This window comes from Chlorocebus sabaeus, chromosome 15 (genome assembly GCF_047675955.1).
Source record: "Chlorocebus sabaeus isolate Y175 chromosome 15, mChlSab1.0.hap1, whole genome shotgun sequence".
NCBI classification, from domain to species: domain Eukaryota; kingdom Metazoa; phylum Chordata; class Mammalia; order Primates; family Cercopithecidae; genus Chlorocebus; species Chlorocebus sabaeus.
In genome coordinates, this window is record NC_132918.1 from 4,319,866 (window position 1) to 4,335,673 (window position 15,808).

Consider the following 15,808-nt stretch of genomic DNA (forward strand, 5'->3'; position numbering starts at 1 on the left):
CAGATAAGAAAAAGAAGAATTACAAATGAAAAATACATTATTACTGTCTTTTCTGTTTACCCATGTAGTTACTCTTTATCAGTGTTCTTTATTTCTTCATGTGAATTCAAGTTACTGTCTAGTGTCTTTTCATTACAGCCTGAAGTATTTCTTATAGGGCAAATATACTAACAACAACATCAGTTTTTCTTTATCTGGAAATGTGTTAATTTTGCCTTCATTTTCAAAGGATAGTTTTGTTCAATATAGAATTCTTGACTGACAGTTGTTTTCTTTCAGCACTTTGTATATGTCATTTCATGCCTTCTGACCTCTGTGGCTTCTGAGGAGAAATCATGTTAATCTTCTGGTAAATATTCTTTAAAAATATCATTATAGGCTGAGCACAGTGACTCACGCCTGTAATCCCAAAACTTTGGGAGGCTGAGGGAGGCGGATCACCTGAGGTCAGGAGTTCAAGACCAGCCTGACCAACATGGAGAAACCCCGTCTTTACTAAAAATACAAAATTAGCTGGGCGTGGTGGCACATGCCTGTAATCCCAGCTACTCAGGAGGCTGAGGCAGGAGAATCACTTGAACCCGGGAGACGGAGGTTGCAGTGAGCTGAGATTGCACCATTGCACTCCAGCCTGGGCAACAAGAGCGAAACTCTGTCTCCAAAAAAAAAAAAAAAAAAAAAATCATTGTAAGTGGTGGCATAATATTCGATCATATAGCTATACAAGTATTTATTTGACCATTTCCCAATGGTGTTTTAAGTTTTATAAATGCTTATAAATAAATACACATATATGTCCTAAGTGCTCCTTTTCTGTATCCCTCTTACCGTAACCTTCTGTACCCTGAGTGCAGATCTGAGTTTCTAGCAATAAGTAAAGAGGTAGAGATGGGCAGTGATAGAAAGAATGGTGATTGACTGTTAGGAAAACCTCATGTAAGAGAGACCTCACATATGTGAGGTGTTTTGGAACTGCTGAAATTACAATCTGGGTAAATGGCAGTCTGCATTTAAGTACCCTCTTCTCACCCTTGTACCTGTAAATGGCTAACAGATCCTTAGCCACTTTTAAATGGAATGGCCAAGAAAAGCAATGTAATGAAGGACTCAAGCTCACCTTCTTGTCTGGATTGAGATTACTGTCTGACTTTCTTTTAAAAAAATAACAGCCTTTTTGAGATGTAATTTGCATACCATACAATTAAAGTGTACAATCCAATGGTATATGAGTATATTCTCAGAGTTGTGCAACCATTATCATAGTAAATTTTAGAACATTTTATCACCCCAAAAAGAAACCTTGTAACTTTTAGCAGTAATCCTCCATCACCTTCTCCTGCTATCCTAAGCACCCACTAATCTACTTTCTGTCTCTATAGATTTGCCTATTCTGGATATTTCATATAAACAGAATCATACAGTATGTGGTCTCCTGTGATTGACTTTGTTTTTAGCATGTTTTCAAGGTTCATCCACGTTGTAGCATGAATCAGTTCTTTATTAATATTGCTGAATAATATTCCATTGTATGGATGTACCACCTTTCATTTATCCACTAATCATTGATGAACATTTGGGCTGCTTCTACTTTTTTGGCTTTTATGAACCATGATGCCATGAAAATTTGTATACAAGATTTTTGTGGGCATATGTTTTCATTTCTCTTGGGCATATACCCATGAATGGATTTGATGGGTCCTATGGTAACTTTGTGTTTAACATTTAAGGAACTGCCAGATTGTTCTCCAAAGTCTACTCTGTTTTATATTCCCCCTAGCAATGTATGAGGGTTCTGTATTCTCCATATCCTCTCCAACACCTGTCATTTTTTTAAATAGCCGTCTTAGTTGGTATAAAGTGTTATCTTGTGGTTTTGATTTGAATTCCTCTGATGGCTAGTGATATTGAGCATCTTTTCAAGTGCTTACTGGCCATTTGTAGCTCTTCTTTGGAGAAATGTCTATCCAGATCCTTTGCCCATTTTTGACTGGTTACTTGTCTTTTATTATTGATTTGTAAAGTTCTTTATATATTCCAGATAGAAATCCTATATCAGATATATAATTTGTAAGTATTTGCTCCCATTCTGTGCATTGTCTTTTCACTTTCTGTTGTTTCCTGATTCTTGCAGGACTCCAGAAAGTTGTTTCCAGAGAACGTTATTTTTGTTGGCTGAGACAGGTCATAATACAGTCAGAGAATAAATGTGTAAGAAGCTAAAAATGTGTTTTAACATGAAGAGTTAGGGACAGCACAGCTCTGTTTATGCTGTTAATTAAAGAAAAGGATGTGCACTGATTTTCCCTGTAGAAATCTTGCTGAATTCAATGAAACTATGCTTTTGAGAATACAGGAAATCCAGGGAAATGCTTGCCTCAACTCTGAACATACCATCTCATTCTAATGGCCTTTATGCCTTCAATCTTTGATAGGCCCAAGTTGGCTTACCAGAAGTTACACTGGGACTTCTCCCTGGTGCAAGAGGAACCCAGCTTCTCCCGAGACTCATTGGAGTTCCTGCTGCACTTGACTTAATTACCTCAGGTCAGTATAGACCTTGGGAACAACTGTCTAGATTAGTGTGAAGAATTGGACTAGGATTTAGAAAAATTCTGGCTTGACCACCTACTCCCTATGTAACCGTGAAAGCATTCCTGGACTTCTTGGCCTGGTCAATTTTCTGATTTGTAATATGGAGAAATACCTTTCTGAGCTTCTCAGATGTTATCATGAAGATCAAATGTGAGAATCTTTTAAATGAAAGTGCATGTGAAGAGCAAATCAAATTTAGGATTTTATTTCAGTTCAAGTGATTATTCATAAACACTGGTGTTCACATAGAGTGCATTATATTCAGAACTAATTTAGAAATTGTAATATAGGCCGGGCACGGTGGCTCATGCCTGTAATCCCAGCACTTTGGGAGGCTGAGATGGGCAGATCACTTGAGGTCAGGAGTTGGAAACCAGCATGGTGAAACCTCATCTCTAATAAATACAAAAAGAATTACCCAGGAATGGCGGCAGGCACCTGTAATCCCAGCTACTTGGGAGACTGAGGCAGGAGAATTGCTTGAACCCAGGAGGCAGAGGTTGCAGTGAGCTGAGATCACACCACTGCACTCCAGTCTGGGCCACAGAGCAAGACTCCATCTAAAAAAAAAAAATTGTAATATAAATGAGAAAATCATAATTTTCAAGGTATGTTTTCAAATTTTATATGAAAATGACTAAATTTTTCATTTGCAAGTATTAAGATATTAGTTAGAAATGCAAGTTGTTCTTTTTATTTTCTTTTTTTGAGACGGAGTTTCATTCTTGTTGCCCAGGCTGGAGTGCAGTGGCATTATCTTGGCTCATGGCAACCTCCGCCTCCCGGGTTCAAGTGATTATCCTGCCTCAGCCTCCTGAGTAGCTGGGATTACAGGCATGTGCCACCTTGCCTGACTAATTTTGTACTTTTAGTAGAGACGGGGTTTCTCCATGTTGGTCAGGCTGGTCTCGAACTCCTGACCTCAGGTGATCCGCCCGCCTCAGCCTCCCAAAGTGCTGGGATTACAGGCGTGAGTCACTGCACCCGGCCGGCCCAGTGCTTTTTAAGTTGTTCTTTTTCATAGAGAATGTGAACACTGCAACACTAGACAACACTTAGAGACCCTGGATTTACTATATATGTGTGTGTGTGTGTGTGTGTGTGTGTGTGTGTGTGTGTGTGTGTATGTATTTTTTTTTTCTTTGAGACGGAGTCTTACTCTATTGCCAGGCTGGAGTGCAGTGGTATGATCTCTGCTCACTGCACCCTCTGCCTCCTGGGTTCAAGTGATTCTCCTGCCTCAGATTTACCATATATTTGTTTGTAAGATGTGATTGAAACTTTCAGTTGAGGTAAGTTTAGAAGAAAGAATGTATACAACAATATACTTCAAACAGACATAACTAATAATAAGAATTTAGGTCAGTCATTTTACTTTTCTGTGCCTTATTTTCTTTATAAATGTGCATAGGAATAGTACCTACCATGTGGTGGTGTGGTGAAAATTGGAAAGGTTAATACATACAATGTCCTTAGGACAGTCCTCCACATGGTAATAACTCCATAATTGTTAGATATATATTATTATTATTATTTACTATTTATTTGAGATGGAGTTTTGCTCTTGTCGCCCAGGCCGGAGTGCAATGGAGCGATCTTGACTCACCGCAACATCCACCTCCCGAGTTCAAGCAGTTCTCCTGCCTCAGCCTCCTGAGTAGCTGAAATTACAGGCATGCGCCTCCACATCTGGCTAATTTTTGTATTTTTAGTAGAGACAGGGTTTCACCATGTTGGCCAGGCTGGTCTTGAACTCCTGACCTCAGATGATCCACCTGCCTCAGCCTCCCAAAGTGCTGGGATTACAGGCGTGAGCCATCACACTTGGCCTGGAGAATCTGCTTTCAAGATGACCCAGTCACATGGATGACTGGATGGTGGTGACCTTGGCAGGAGGCTTCCTTTCCTATGTACGGGGACCTCTCCATAGAGCTTCCTGAGTATTAGCACAACGTGACAGCTCGCTTCCTCTAGAATAAGTGACCTAAGAGAGAAAGCAAGGCAAAAGCCATAGTATCTTTTATGACCTAGCGTTAGAGTCACATGCCATCTTTTCTAAACTCTCCTATTGGCTATGCAGGTCTTCTCTATTCAATATGGGAGGAAACTTGAATACCAAGAGGTTAGACTTGCTGGGGGTCACTCTGGAGACTATCCACCACAACTGAATACATACACATATGCCTACCTATTATATAATTTATATATATATATTTATATATATATATATATATAAAATCAGGTGGAGATAAGTGCTAAGAAAACACAAAACAGGAAGGGGGAGATATAAAATGTTAGGAATGGGAGGTGAATTAATATTTTAGGTAGGATAGCTAGAAAAGCCTTCTCTACAAAATGACATCTGCATAAAGATCTAAAGAAGATAAGGAAGCTTGTTATGCCAATATCTGGAGGAAGGAATCCCACATAGAGAAAATAGCAAGTACAAAGCCCTGAGGCAGGGATATGCTTAGAATGTTCAAAGAACAGCAAGAAGGTCAATGGTCAATGTAGCTGGAATGAAATGAGTCAGGGGAAAAGTACTAGGGGATGAAGCCATATCTTACTGGGCTTGGATGGTTATAGAAAGAACTTTGACTTTTCTTGTGACTGAGGAAGAAAGGCATTGGAGTGTTTCAAGCAGAAGAGTAACATGATCTCACTTAGGTTTTTTTAAAAAAATCACCCTGACTGTTGAAAATATACTAATTGGAGACAAGGACAAAAACAGGAAGACTGAGGGCTGCTATCATAATCCAAGGGAGAGATGATGGGGGCATGGATCTGAGTGGTAGCAATGTAACTCGTAAGATATGGTCAGATTCTGGAGATATTTTGAAGGTGGAGCCAATAGGATTTTGTGACAGAGCAGATACGAGATGTGAGAGAAAGAGGAGAGTCAAGGATGATCTAATGGCTGGAGTGAGTTGCTGGAAGGATGGTGCCATCACTAAGACTGGGATTTCTGCTGATAGAACAGGTTTTATGGAAGTATCACAAGAGCTTCATTTGGGACATGTTAAGTTTGATAGGCATGTTACACATCCAAGTGGAGATGTCAAATAGACAATCGGATAGACGGGCCTGGGGTTTAGCAGAGAGAGGTCTTCTGAACTCCTCTAAGCCTCTGTTTTCTCATCAGTAAACAACCACATGGTTGTTTTAAGGAATAATGAAATAACATGACATGCTTCTGATATAGTGCCTGTTAAACAGACCATATTTCATAAATGGTATCCAAATGGCCCCCAAAGATGTCCACATCCTAATTCGCAGAACCCGTGAATATATTATGTTACATTCAAAAGAGCCTTTGTACGTGTGATTACATTAAAGATCTTGAGAGGGAGATTACCCTGGACTGTCTAGCTCAGCCCATTTTATCACAAGCATCCTTATAACAGGGAAGCAGGAGGTCAGAGAAGAGAGAAGACACTATGTGTTGGCTTTGAAGACGGAGGGAGAGGTCACAAGCCAAGTAATGTAGGCAGCTTCTAGAACCTGCAAAAGACAAGGAAAACATTCTTTCTTACAGCATCCAGAAGGAACACCTTCTGCTGACCTAGACTTTTGACATCTTAAACTATAAGATAGTAAATGTGTATTTTAAGCCTCTAAGTTTGTGGTAATTTGTTACAGCAGTAATATGCTACTAATATGAAATTTGTTAGTAATCACGATATTCACAATCCTGCTTTGGTTTTGAAAATATTTTTTTCTTTTTCTCTTTTTTTTTTTTTTTTTTTTTTTGTGACAGGGTCTCATTCTGTCTCCCAGGCTGGAGTGCAGTGGCATGATCTCAGCTCACTGCAATCTCCACCTCCCAGGTTCAAGTGATTCTCCTGCCTCAGCCTCCCCAGTAACTGGGATTACAGGCACGTGCCACCACACCCAGCTAATTTTTTGTATTTTTAGTAGAGACAAGGTTTCACCATGTTGACCAGGCTGGTCGCAAACTGCTGACCTCAAGTGAGCCACCTGCCTCGACCTCCCAAAGTGCTGGGATTACAGGCATGAGCCACTGCGCCAGGCTGAAAATTTTGTTTTTCTAAGAAAGGATGTTAAAGAAAAAGATTAAATTGTGAAAGTTGAAGATTCCCTACTGATGTGAATGAGGGAAAAAAGTGCTAACCTTGTAGGCACTGTTCCCATAGGAAATTAATAAGTAAATAGATTTAGGTGGCTGACCCTTTCTGATCTTCTGAAATCCATAAGAGAGGTAATTCTGGAAAGTAGAGTGATTACAACAGCAACCTTCTCCACAATTTCCTTAAAATGCCATCTGAAAATGAAGGAATCTTTAGCATTAACCACAAAGGATATGCCTGATCATATCGCAGTTCATTCCCTGATGTTCTCTGTCCAATCAGCTGACAGGACTACAGTGTCCTGCTCCTCTTTCTGTTTTATTTTCTAGGCGCTGTCCTCTTTGTTCACAGGAAAGCATAGAAAGTTCTGCTATATTCTCATAAAGCTTGGCTCCAGCCCTGATGAGTTACTCTATACTCATTCACAGGACAGGCTTTGAGCTCTAGACTTTAGTGGGATACCTCTGACTACCCAGAATACTTGAGGGGGTAAGAGGAATTGGGGGTAACATCTTTATCCTGCTTGCCTTTTAGTTGTAGGTCCAGGTGGGTTTTCTCTATATTTTTTTTAGTACTAGCACTCAAGGCTCTCGGGCAGAAATAATTAATATCAGCAAATATTGTTCTACGACCAAAAGAAACAGACACACAAAAATTCTTAAAACTAGAACAACTGTAACCCTAAAACCTACAAAAATATTTTACGACTTAAAAAAATGAAATGTAAATGTGAATCTACTTAAGCATTAAAGAAAACAAAAAAGTTTAGAAAACTCACATTATTCTAAATTAGAAAAGAAAATATTTTGTTAAATAAGAACACCATATTTAAAATCAAAACCTTAGCCAAAATAATTTCTTTTTGAAGTAATAAAAAGATGTGATAGGATAGATTACAGAATCAACAACATAGAGGATAAAAAGACACATGTAGAGAATTCAGAAGAATTTAACAAAAAGATAAATAAAATGTAAATAAAGATAGCAGACATGGAAGATATATAACAGAGGTCTCTGCTTTGAATAATAAGTGCTCCCAAAGCACAAGGCAAAATGAAAGCAATAACCAAAAGAAAAAAAATAGAAGAAATTCTTCAGACATTGAATAGCATCAGAGATTGTACTTTAACAAGCATGCCATTTTCCTGGAAAAACTGATGAGCAGATAATTCTTTGATGTGTCTTGGTAAAGATTTTAAACATCCAGAAAATGGAATCCTGCAAGCTTCCAAAGGATAAAAACAAATAAAACGAAAGGTTACTTTCAAAGGAACTAAAATTATACCAGCCACAAGTAAATGCTATGGAACATTCACATACTAGGATGCTATGTAATATTTATGAGGAATGATTATCTAAATCGCAAGATTCTTAAAGTGTGGTCCAGGGACTCTTGGGTATGGCCTAAGACCTTTACAGGGTCCTTGAGAACAGATCTATTTTCATAATAATAAGACATTACTTGCCTTTCTCACAAATGTGTAGTGGAATTTTCCAGAGACTGTAATATGCTGTGTGATATCACAAGAGATTGAATGCAGAAGCAATAGGAGAATAAGAATGCAGCTGTCTTCTGTTAAATCAGACAGCAAATAACTTTGCAAAAATTTTAAAAAATTGCACTCTTCTCACTAATTTTTAAATTTTTTATATAAGTATCGCATAAAAACATGTATGCTAACATGCAGTGAGTTTATTATTTTAAAATGAACTAATAAACATTTTTAAAGCTTGCAGTGATTTTTGTTTTTGTTTTTGTTTTTGTTGTTGTTTTGAGATGGTATCTCCCACTGTCGCCCAGGCTGGAGTGCAGTGGCACGATCACAGTTCACTGCAGCCTCTGCCTCCCAGGTTCAAGCAATTCTCCTGCTTCAGCCTCCAAAGTAGCTGGGACTACAGGCTCGTGCCACACCCAGCTAATTTTTGTATTTTTAGTAGAAACGGGGGACGGGGGGTACCATGTTGGCCAGGCTGGTCTCAAACTCCTGACCTCAGGTGATCCGCCCGCCTTGGCCTCCCAAAGTGCTGGGATTACAGGTGTGAACCACCGCATCTAGCCTTGTAATTTCAACATCCAGACAAAAGCTTGCAGTTTTAATTTCTAATACAGTAAATATTGATAGATATAACCTATATAAACAAAAGCTTTTTGGAGTTCTCCATAATTTTTAAGAGGGCAAAGGGGTCCTAAGACCCCTTCGAGAACTGCTAGTAGAAATCCACATCTTTTGACATAGAAACCATAATATAAAATTGTGTATACATTAGCCAAATTAGAAAATAATGTGAGGTGGGCCAGGCACCGTGGCTCACACCTGTAATCCCAGCACTTTGGGAGGCCAAGGCAGGTGGATCACCTGAGGTCAGGAGTTTGATAACAGCCTGGTCAGTATGGTGAAACCCCATCTCCATTAAAAATATAAAAAAGTAGCCGGGGGTGGTAGCATGCACCCGTAGTACCAGCTACTCAGGAGACTGAGGCAGGAGAATCACTTGAACCGGGGAGGCAGAGGTTGCAGTGAGCTGAGATTATACCACTGCACTCCAGCCTGGGTGACAGTGAGACTCTGTCTCAAAAGAAAAAGAAAAAAAAAAGAAAGAAAGAAAAGAAAATATTGTGAGGCCATATGCATTAAACATGGCTTTTTTCTTTTAAATGGGTGGATGATTTTATAAATCTGTAGTGTAGTGTATAAAAGGAGAGAAAGTCCAGAAATATGACATTTATTTCCTTCAATAAATCAAGTTAGATATTGTTTTAATTTACAATGGTATAATAAGTACAGTTTAAAGAATGTGAACTATTTTAAGTATTTAATGTCAAATTCATAAAAGGATGCTTAGGATCCAACATACTTCAGAAATTCAAAGCACATGAGACAATTTATTGTACAAAAGACAAAATAGGAAGCAAAGAAGCCTAAAATATAGGAGGAAATCATAATAGTGTGAAATGAGTCTGTAAATTTGAGGGTTTACAGAAACTTAAAGCATGTAGGGGAATATTGAATAATTTTGTGGCCCTATTTGCAATATTGCCTGAAACCAAGATTATTGGAAGAAATCAGGAAAACTGGCTTTGACAAAAAGAAATTAAACGAACTAGGATTGGCCTTTTCCCAAAGCACTGCTTAAAGAAATAGCACTATTTTTAACATGCAGAAAAGAGGTAAAAACAGTAAGAATATGATGGGGTTTTGATTTGCATAGAAAAGGTCACAGTGAATTAGAAGAGAGCTAACATTAGAATTATACACCTGTCTTTGTGAGTAGTCTGCACAATTTTAGGAAAACCTGAATATGACATTTGGAAAGAGTTCCATGTGGAAAAAAATTTTAAAGGTTAGGAAAGAAGCTATCAAGAAAATTGGAGAAAATTGAGATTACTTAGGTTGGAGAAGAGAACTCTCAGCCTCAGTTCCCTTAGGGCACACAGGGTTCTTATCAGAGCACATTGGACAGTGGTTGTCATCTACACTTACGGTGTCATAAGAAAAAACAAATTTAAATTATAGCCTAAGAATCTGGATTGGATATACAGAGCCATGTCTTTAGATCCTTAGTTCTTTGAAACTGGATAAAAGTCCAGCTACGCATCATTTAACAATGAGATATATTCTGAGAAATGATCATTACATGAGTTTGTTGTTATGTGACCATCATGGTTTACTTACACAAACCTAGATGGTATAGCCTACTACACACCTAGGCTATGTGGTGTAGCCTATTGTTCCTAGGCTACAAACCTATAGAGCATGTTACTTTACTGAATACTGTAGACATTTGTAACATAATGGAAAGTATTTGTGTATCTAAACACATCTAAACATAGAAGAGGTACAGTAAAAATATGATATTGTAATTATATGGGACCACCATCATATATGTGTGGTTGACAGAAATGTTATTATATGGTATATGACTGTACTTGGAATCCCATTGACTCTGTTAGAATAGTAGTGATACTCTTCCAATTTTGTGAAATCCAAGCCAGAAGAAATCATTACAGCTAAAGAAATTTTTAGTCCATCTGGGAGTAGCTCACATTCTCCCTGCTTAGTTGACCTCAAAATCCTTTTGTAACAGTGTCCAGGTTTCCATGTTCCATTTTGTGTTTGCTTGGTTCCCTTAACCTGGGTAGGCTGTTCACTCTCTCCTTACCAAAGTGATTTTATACACAGGATACTTGACCCCGGAAACTACTTATGTACTTCCTACCCTACTCCTTACTTCAGGAGGAGGTCTGAAAGCCTGTTTTCAGAAATACTTCCAGAAAACTGCCCAAATACTGCTTTTCAAAGAGACACCTACCAAAACAAAAAAAAAATCACTGAACTTTCTATCCAATCAAGAAAACTCATTTGTAGTTCTCTGAAGCACTAATAAGAATCAGGAATGGAAGGTTTGTCTCCGATGGCATCCACCAACACTGTAAGTGCAGTGAAGACTGTGGAACTGTTGCCACCAAGACAGATTTGATGGTTGCTTTTCAGAAGGCAAGATGGTACTGGCAAGAAAGCAAGCGGTGTGTCACTGTCTCCTTCCTTCTGACCCTGGGATAGGGGATGCTGATGTCCCCTACCTCTTACCACAGAATATGCCGATCAAATTGCATATTTACAATGGGTGAAGAACTGTCAAGGCAAATTTAGGAACGGCGCAAACCTTCATCAAACTTCTATATCCCCTGTTGCTGACATTCTGTACTGGAGGATGCCAATGGTATGACTGGATGCTAAGTGTACCAGCACCACCACTGCCAGACACTAGATATTGGCAGCTGTAAAATGAGGTTTAACCTGTTGCTGCTGCTTAGTGTCACTAACTGCAAGCTAAAAACCCTCAACAGAGCACTCAGTTCACTAACTGGGGTCATGGGCCACACTCCAGCTGCCACAGTCAAATTGTCAATTGTCTAATCATCTGTGTCCTTTTTAGCTTCTGTAGTAGGAGGCAGGGCTTCAAAGCCTACACAATAGCAATTCCACAAACTAAGGGAGGAGTTGAAATGCTGGGTAGCCAAAAACTGGCAGAAGTCCATCCCATTTGTCCTATGTAATTTTAATTATACTTTATAGAATGTCAACTTACTTTTTTTTCTCATTGAGCTAACTATATTTATGTCTGGGAACTATCTTTTTAAATTTTTTCTCTCTTTTTTATTGTTTTTGTTTTTGTTTTTGTTTTTGGAGATGGAGTCTAGCTCTGTTGCCCAGGCTGGAGTGCAGTGGTGTGATCTCAGCCCACTGTAATCTCCACCTCCTGGGTTCAAGCGATTCTCCTGCCTTAGCCTCCTGAGTAGCTGGGATTACAGGTGCCCACCACCATGCCCAGCTAATTTTTGTATTTTTAGTAGAGACAGGGTTTCACCATGTTGGCCAGGCTGGTCTCGAACTCCTGACCTCAGTTGATCTGCCCACCTCAGCCTCCCAAAGTGCTGGGATTACAGGCATGAACCACCGTTCCTGGTCTTTTTTTTTTTTTTTTTTTTAACCAACCACAGCCAGTGGTGTGCTGCTACTACTTCTATTATTATTATCAAAAACTAAACATCTCACTTTTCTATAGAGTTCTGTAGAGATTTGTAGTTCATAAAGTACTTCTGTAGAGAGTTATAGAATATAAAGAGAATCTATTATTCTCACTTAATATTCAGAATTACTGAGATAAGCATAATTATTGCCATTTGCTGATGAGGAAATGGTGGTCCTGGTGCAGTTCTTCATGATCACACAAATAGTGGAAACTAGAGCTGGAGCTTGAATCCAAGTTTCCTGGTTACCTTGGTGGTGATCTTTCTACTCTATCAGTCAATGTGGTTCTTACTTACCTTATTCAATAGTAGATATTTATATCCAGACAGACAGCCTTTCCTACTAGAGAGAGTAATGCTTTTGCTTTAATCTTACATTGTTCTTTGATTGTTTTGTTGTTGTTGTTTATTTCAGGAAGACATATTTTAGCAGGTGAAGCACTCAAGCTGGGCATTCTAGATAAAGTTGTGAACTCAGACCCGGTTGAAGAAGCAATCAGATTTGCTCAGAGAGTTTCAGGTAAGAAAATAATAAAAATAGCCAAAGACTGTAAACAAGATACATGTTCATTTAAATAAGGAACTCCTAAATATCTTATGGTACATCCATGTGATGAAATATGATACTGCTTAAAAATGAATGAGAAACTGTTTGTACTGATATGGTATGAAGCCCATGATACATTATTAAGTGAAAAAAGCATTATTGTATATAGTGGTTTGCCATTGGTATAACAAAAAGGAGGGGTGGGATAGAACATAGGGAAAATGTATATATCTAACTGTTTATGCATAAAACATTTCTGAAGAGATTCACAAGAAATGTTTAATGGCTGCCTCTGGGAAGAGGGCTGGTCAGCCAGCAGAAGCTACTGGAAGGAGACTTTTCACTGTTTACCTTGCTGTAGCTTTTTAAATTTTTTATCACATGAATTTTTTTCCTATTAAAAAAGAGGGACTCCTCCATAACTCATTTTATGAGGTCAGCATCATCCTGATACCAAAACCTGCCAGAGATACAACAAAAAAACAAAACTTCAGGCCAATATCCCTGATGAACATTAATGCAAAAATTCTCAATAAAATACTGGCAAACTAGGCCAGGCACAGTGGCTCACACCTGTAATCCCTTGGGAGGCCGAGGCGGGTGGATCACTTGAGTTCAGGAGTTCGAGACCAGCCTGGCCAACATGGTGAAACCCTGTCTCTACTAAAAATACAAAAATTAGCTGGGCATGGTGGTGCACACCCTGTAATCCCAGGTACTTGGGAGACTGAGGCACGAGAATTGCTTGAACCCAGGAGGCAGAGATTGCAGTAAGCTGAGATTGTTCATCCAGCCTGGGTGACAGAGTGAGACTCCATCTCAATTAAAAAAATATATATATATTTACTGGCAAAATGAATCCAGCATCACATCAAACAGCTTATCCACCACGATCAAGTTGGCTTCATCCCCGGGATCCAAGGCTGGTTCAACATACACAAATCAACAAACATAATTTATCACATAAACAGAACTTGACAAAAACCACATGATTATCTCAATAGATGCAGAAAAGGACTTTGATAAAATTCAACATCCCTTCATGTTAAAAACGCTCAATAAACTAGGTGTTGATGGAACACACCTCAAAATAATAAGAGCCATTTATGACAAACCCACAGGCAATATTATACTGAGTGGGAAAAAGCCAGAAGCATTCCCTTTGAAAACTGGCACAAGAGAAGGATGCCCTCTCTCACCACTCCTATTCAACATAGTATTGGAAGTTCTGGCCAGGGCAATCAGGCAAGAGAAAGAAATAAAGAGTATTCAAGGGCTGGGCGCAGTGGCTCCTGCCTATAATCCCAGTACTTTGGGAGGCTAAGGTGAAGTCAAGAGTTCAAGACCAGCCTGGCCAACATGGTAAAACCCTGTCTCTACTGAAAATACAGAAATTAGCCGGGCATGGTGGCAGGTGCCTGTAATCCTAGCTACTTGGGAGGCTGAAGCAGGAGAATTGCTTGAACTTGGGAAGCAGAGATTGCAGTCAGCCAAGATCACGCCACTGCACTCCAGCCTGGTTGACAGAGCGAGACTTCTTCTCAAAGAGAAAAGGTGTTCAAATAGGAAGAGGGGAAGTCATACTGTCTCTATTTGCAGATGACATGATCCTATATCTAGAAAACCCCATCTTCTGAGCCCAAAAGTTTCTTAAGCTGATAAGCAACTTCAGCAAAGTCTGAGGATACAAAATCAATGTGCAAACATCACAAGCATTCCTATATACTAATAGTAGACAAGCAGAGAGCCAAATCATGAATGAACTCCCATTCACGATTGCTACAAAGAGAATAAAATACCTAGGAATACAGCTAACAAGGGAAGTGAAGGACGTCTTCAAGGAGAACTACAAACCACTGCTAAAGGAAATCGGAGAGGGCACAAACAAATGGAAAAACATTCCATACTCGTGGACAGGAAGAATCAATATTGTGAAAATGGTCATACTGCCCAAAGTAATATATAGATTCAATGCTATTCCCATTAAATTACCATTGACATTTTTCACAGAATTAGAAAAAAAAAAAAAAAACTACTTTAAAATTCATATAGAACCCAAAAAGAGCCCATATAGCCAAGATAATCCTAAGCGAAAAGAACAAAGCTGGAGGCATCACACTACCAACTTCAAACTATACAACAAGGCTATAGTAGCCAAAACAACATAGTACTGTACAAAAACAGAAACATAGACCAATGGAACAGAATAGAGAACTCAGAAATAAGTCCGCACATCTGCAACCATCTGATCTTCAACAAAACTGACAAAAACAAGCAATGGAGAAAGGATTCCCTATTTAATAAATGGTGCTGGGAGAACTGGCTAGCCATATGCAGAAAATTGAAACTGGACCCTTTCCTAACATCTTATACAAAAATTAACTCAAGATGGATTAAAGACTTAAGTATAAAACTCAAAACTGTAAAAACCCTAGAAGAAAATCTAGGCAATACCATTCGGGACACAGGTATGGGCAAAGATTTCATGATTAAAACGTCAAAAGCAACTGCAATGAAAGCTAAAATTAACAAATGGGATCTAATTAAACTGAAGAACTTCTGCACAGCAAAAGAAACTATCATCAGAGTGAACAGACTGCCTACAGAATGGGAGAAAATGTTTGCAATCTATCCATCTGAAAAAGGTCTAATATCCAGAATCTACAAGGACCTTAAACAAATTTACGAGAAGAAAACAAACAACCCCATTAAAGAGTGAGCAAAGGACATGAACAGACACTTCTCAGAAGAAGACATTTATGCAGCCAACAAATGTGAAAAACAGCTCAACATCACTGATCGTTAGAGAAATACAAATTTAAACCACAATGAGATACCATCTTATGCTGATTATTAAATGGTGATTATTAAAGTCATGAAACAACAGATAGATGCTGGTGAGGCTGTGGAGAAATAGGATTGCTTTTACACTGTTGGTGGGAATATAAATTAGTTCAACCATTGTGGACGAACAGTGTGGCAATTCACCAAAGACCTAGAACCAGAAATACCATTTGACCCCGCAATCCCATTACTGGGTATATACCG

The 15,808-nt window shown here is 38.8% G+C and overlaps 1 protein-coding gene across 1 annotated transcript in view; it reads left to right on the forward strand.

The window, feature by feature from the left end:
• Positions 1 to 15,808, forward strand: part of EHHADH (enoyl-CoA hydratase and 3-hydroxyacyl CoA dehydrogenase) — a 63,695-nt gene that overhangs the window by 19,770 nt on the left and 28,117 nt on the right. Inside the window, exons 4-5 of the mRNA XM_007971862.3 lie at positions 2,433 to 2,544; positions 12,629 to 12,733. Coding sequence (XP_007970053.1) covers positions 2,433 to 2,544; positions 12,629 to 12,733 — 217 coding nt within the window. The remainder of the gene's footprint in view (positions 1 to 2,432; positions 2,545 to 12,628; positions 12,734 to 15,808) is intronic.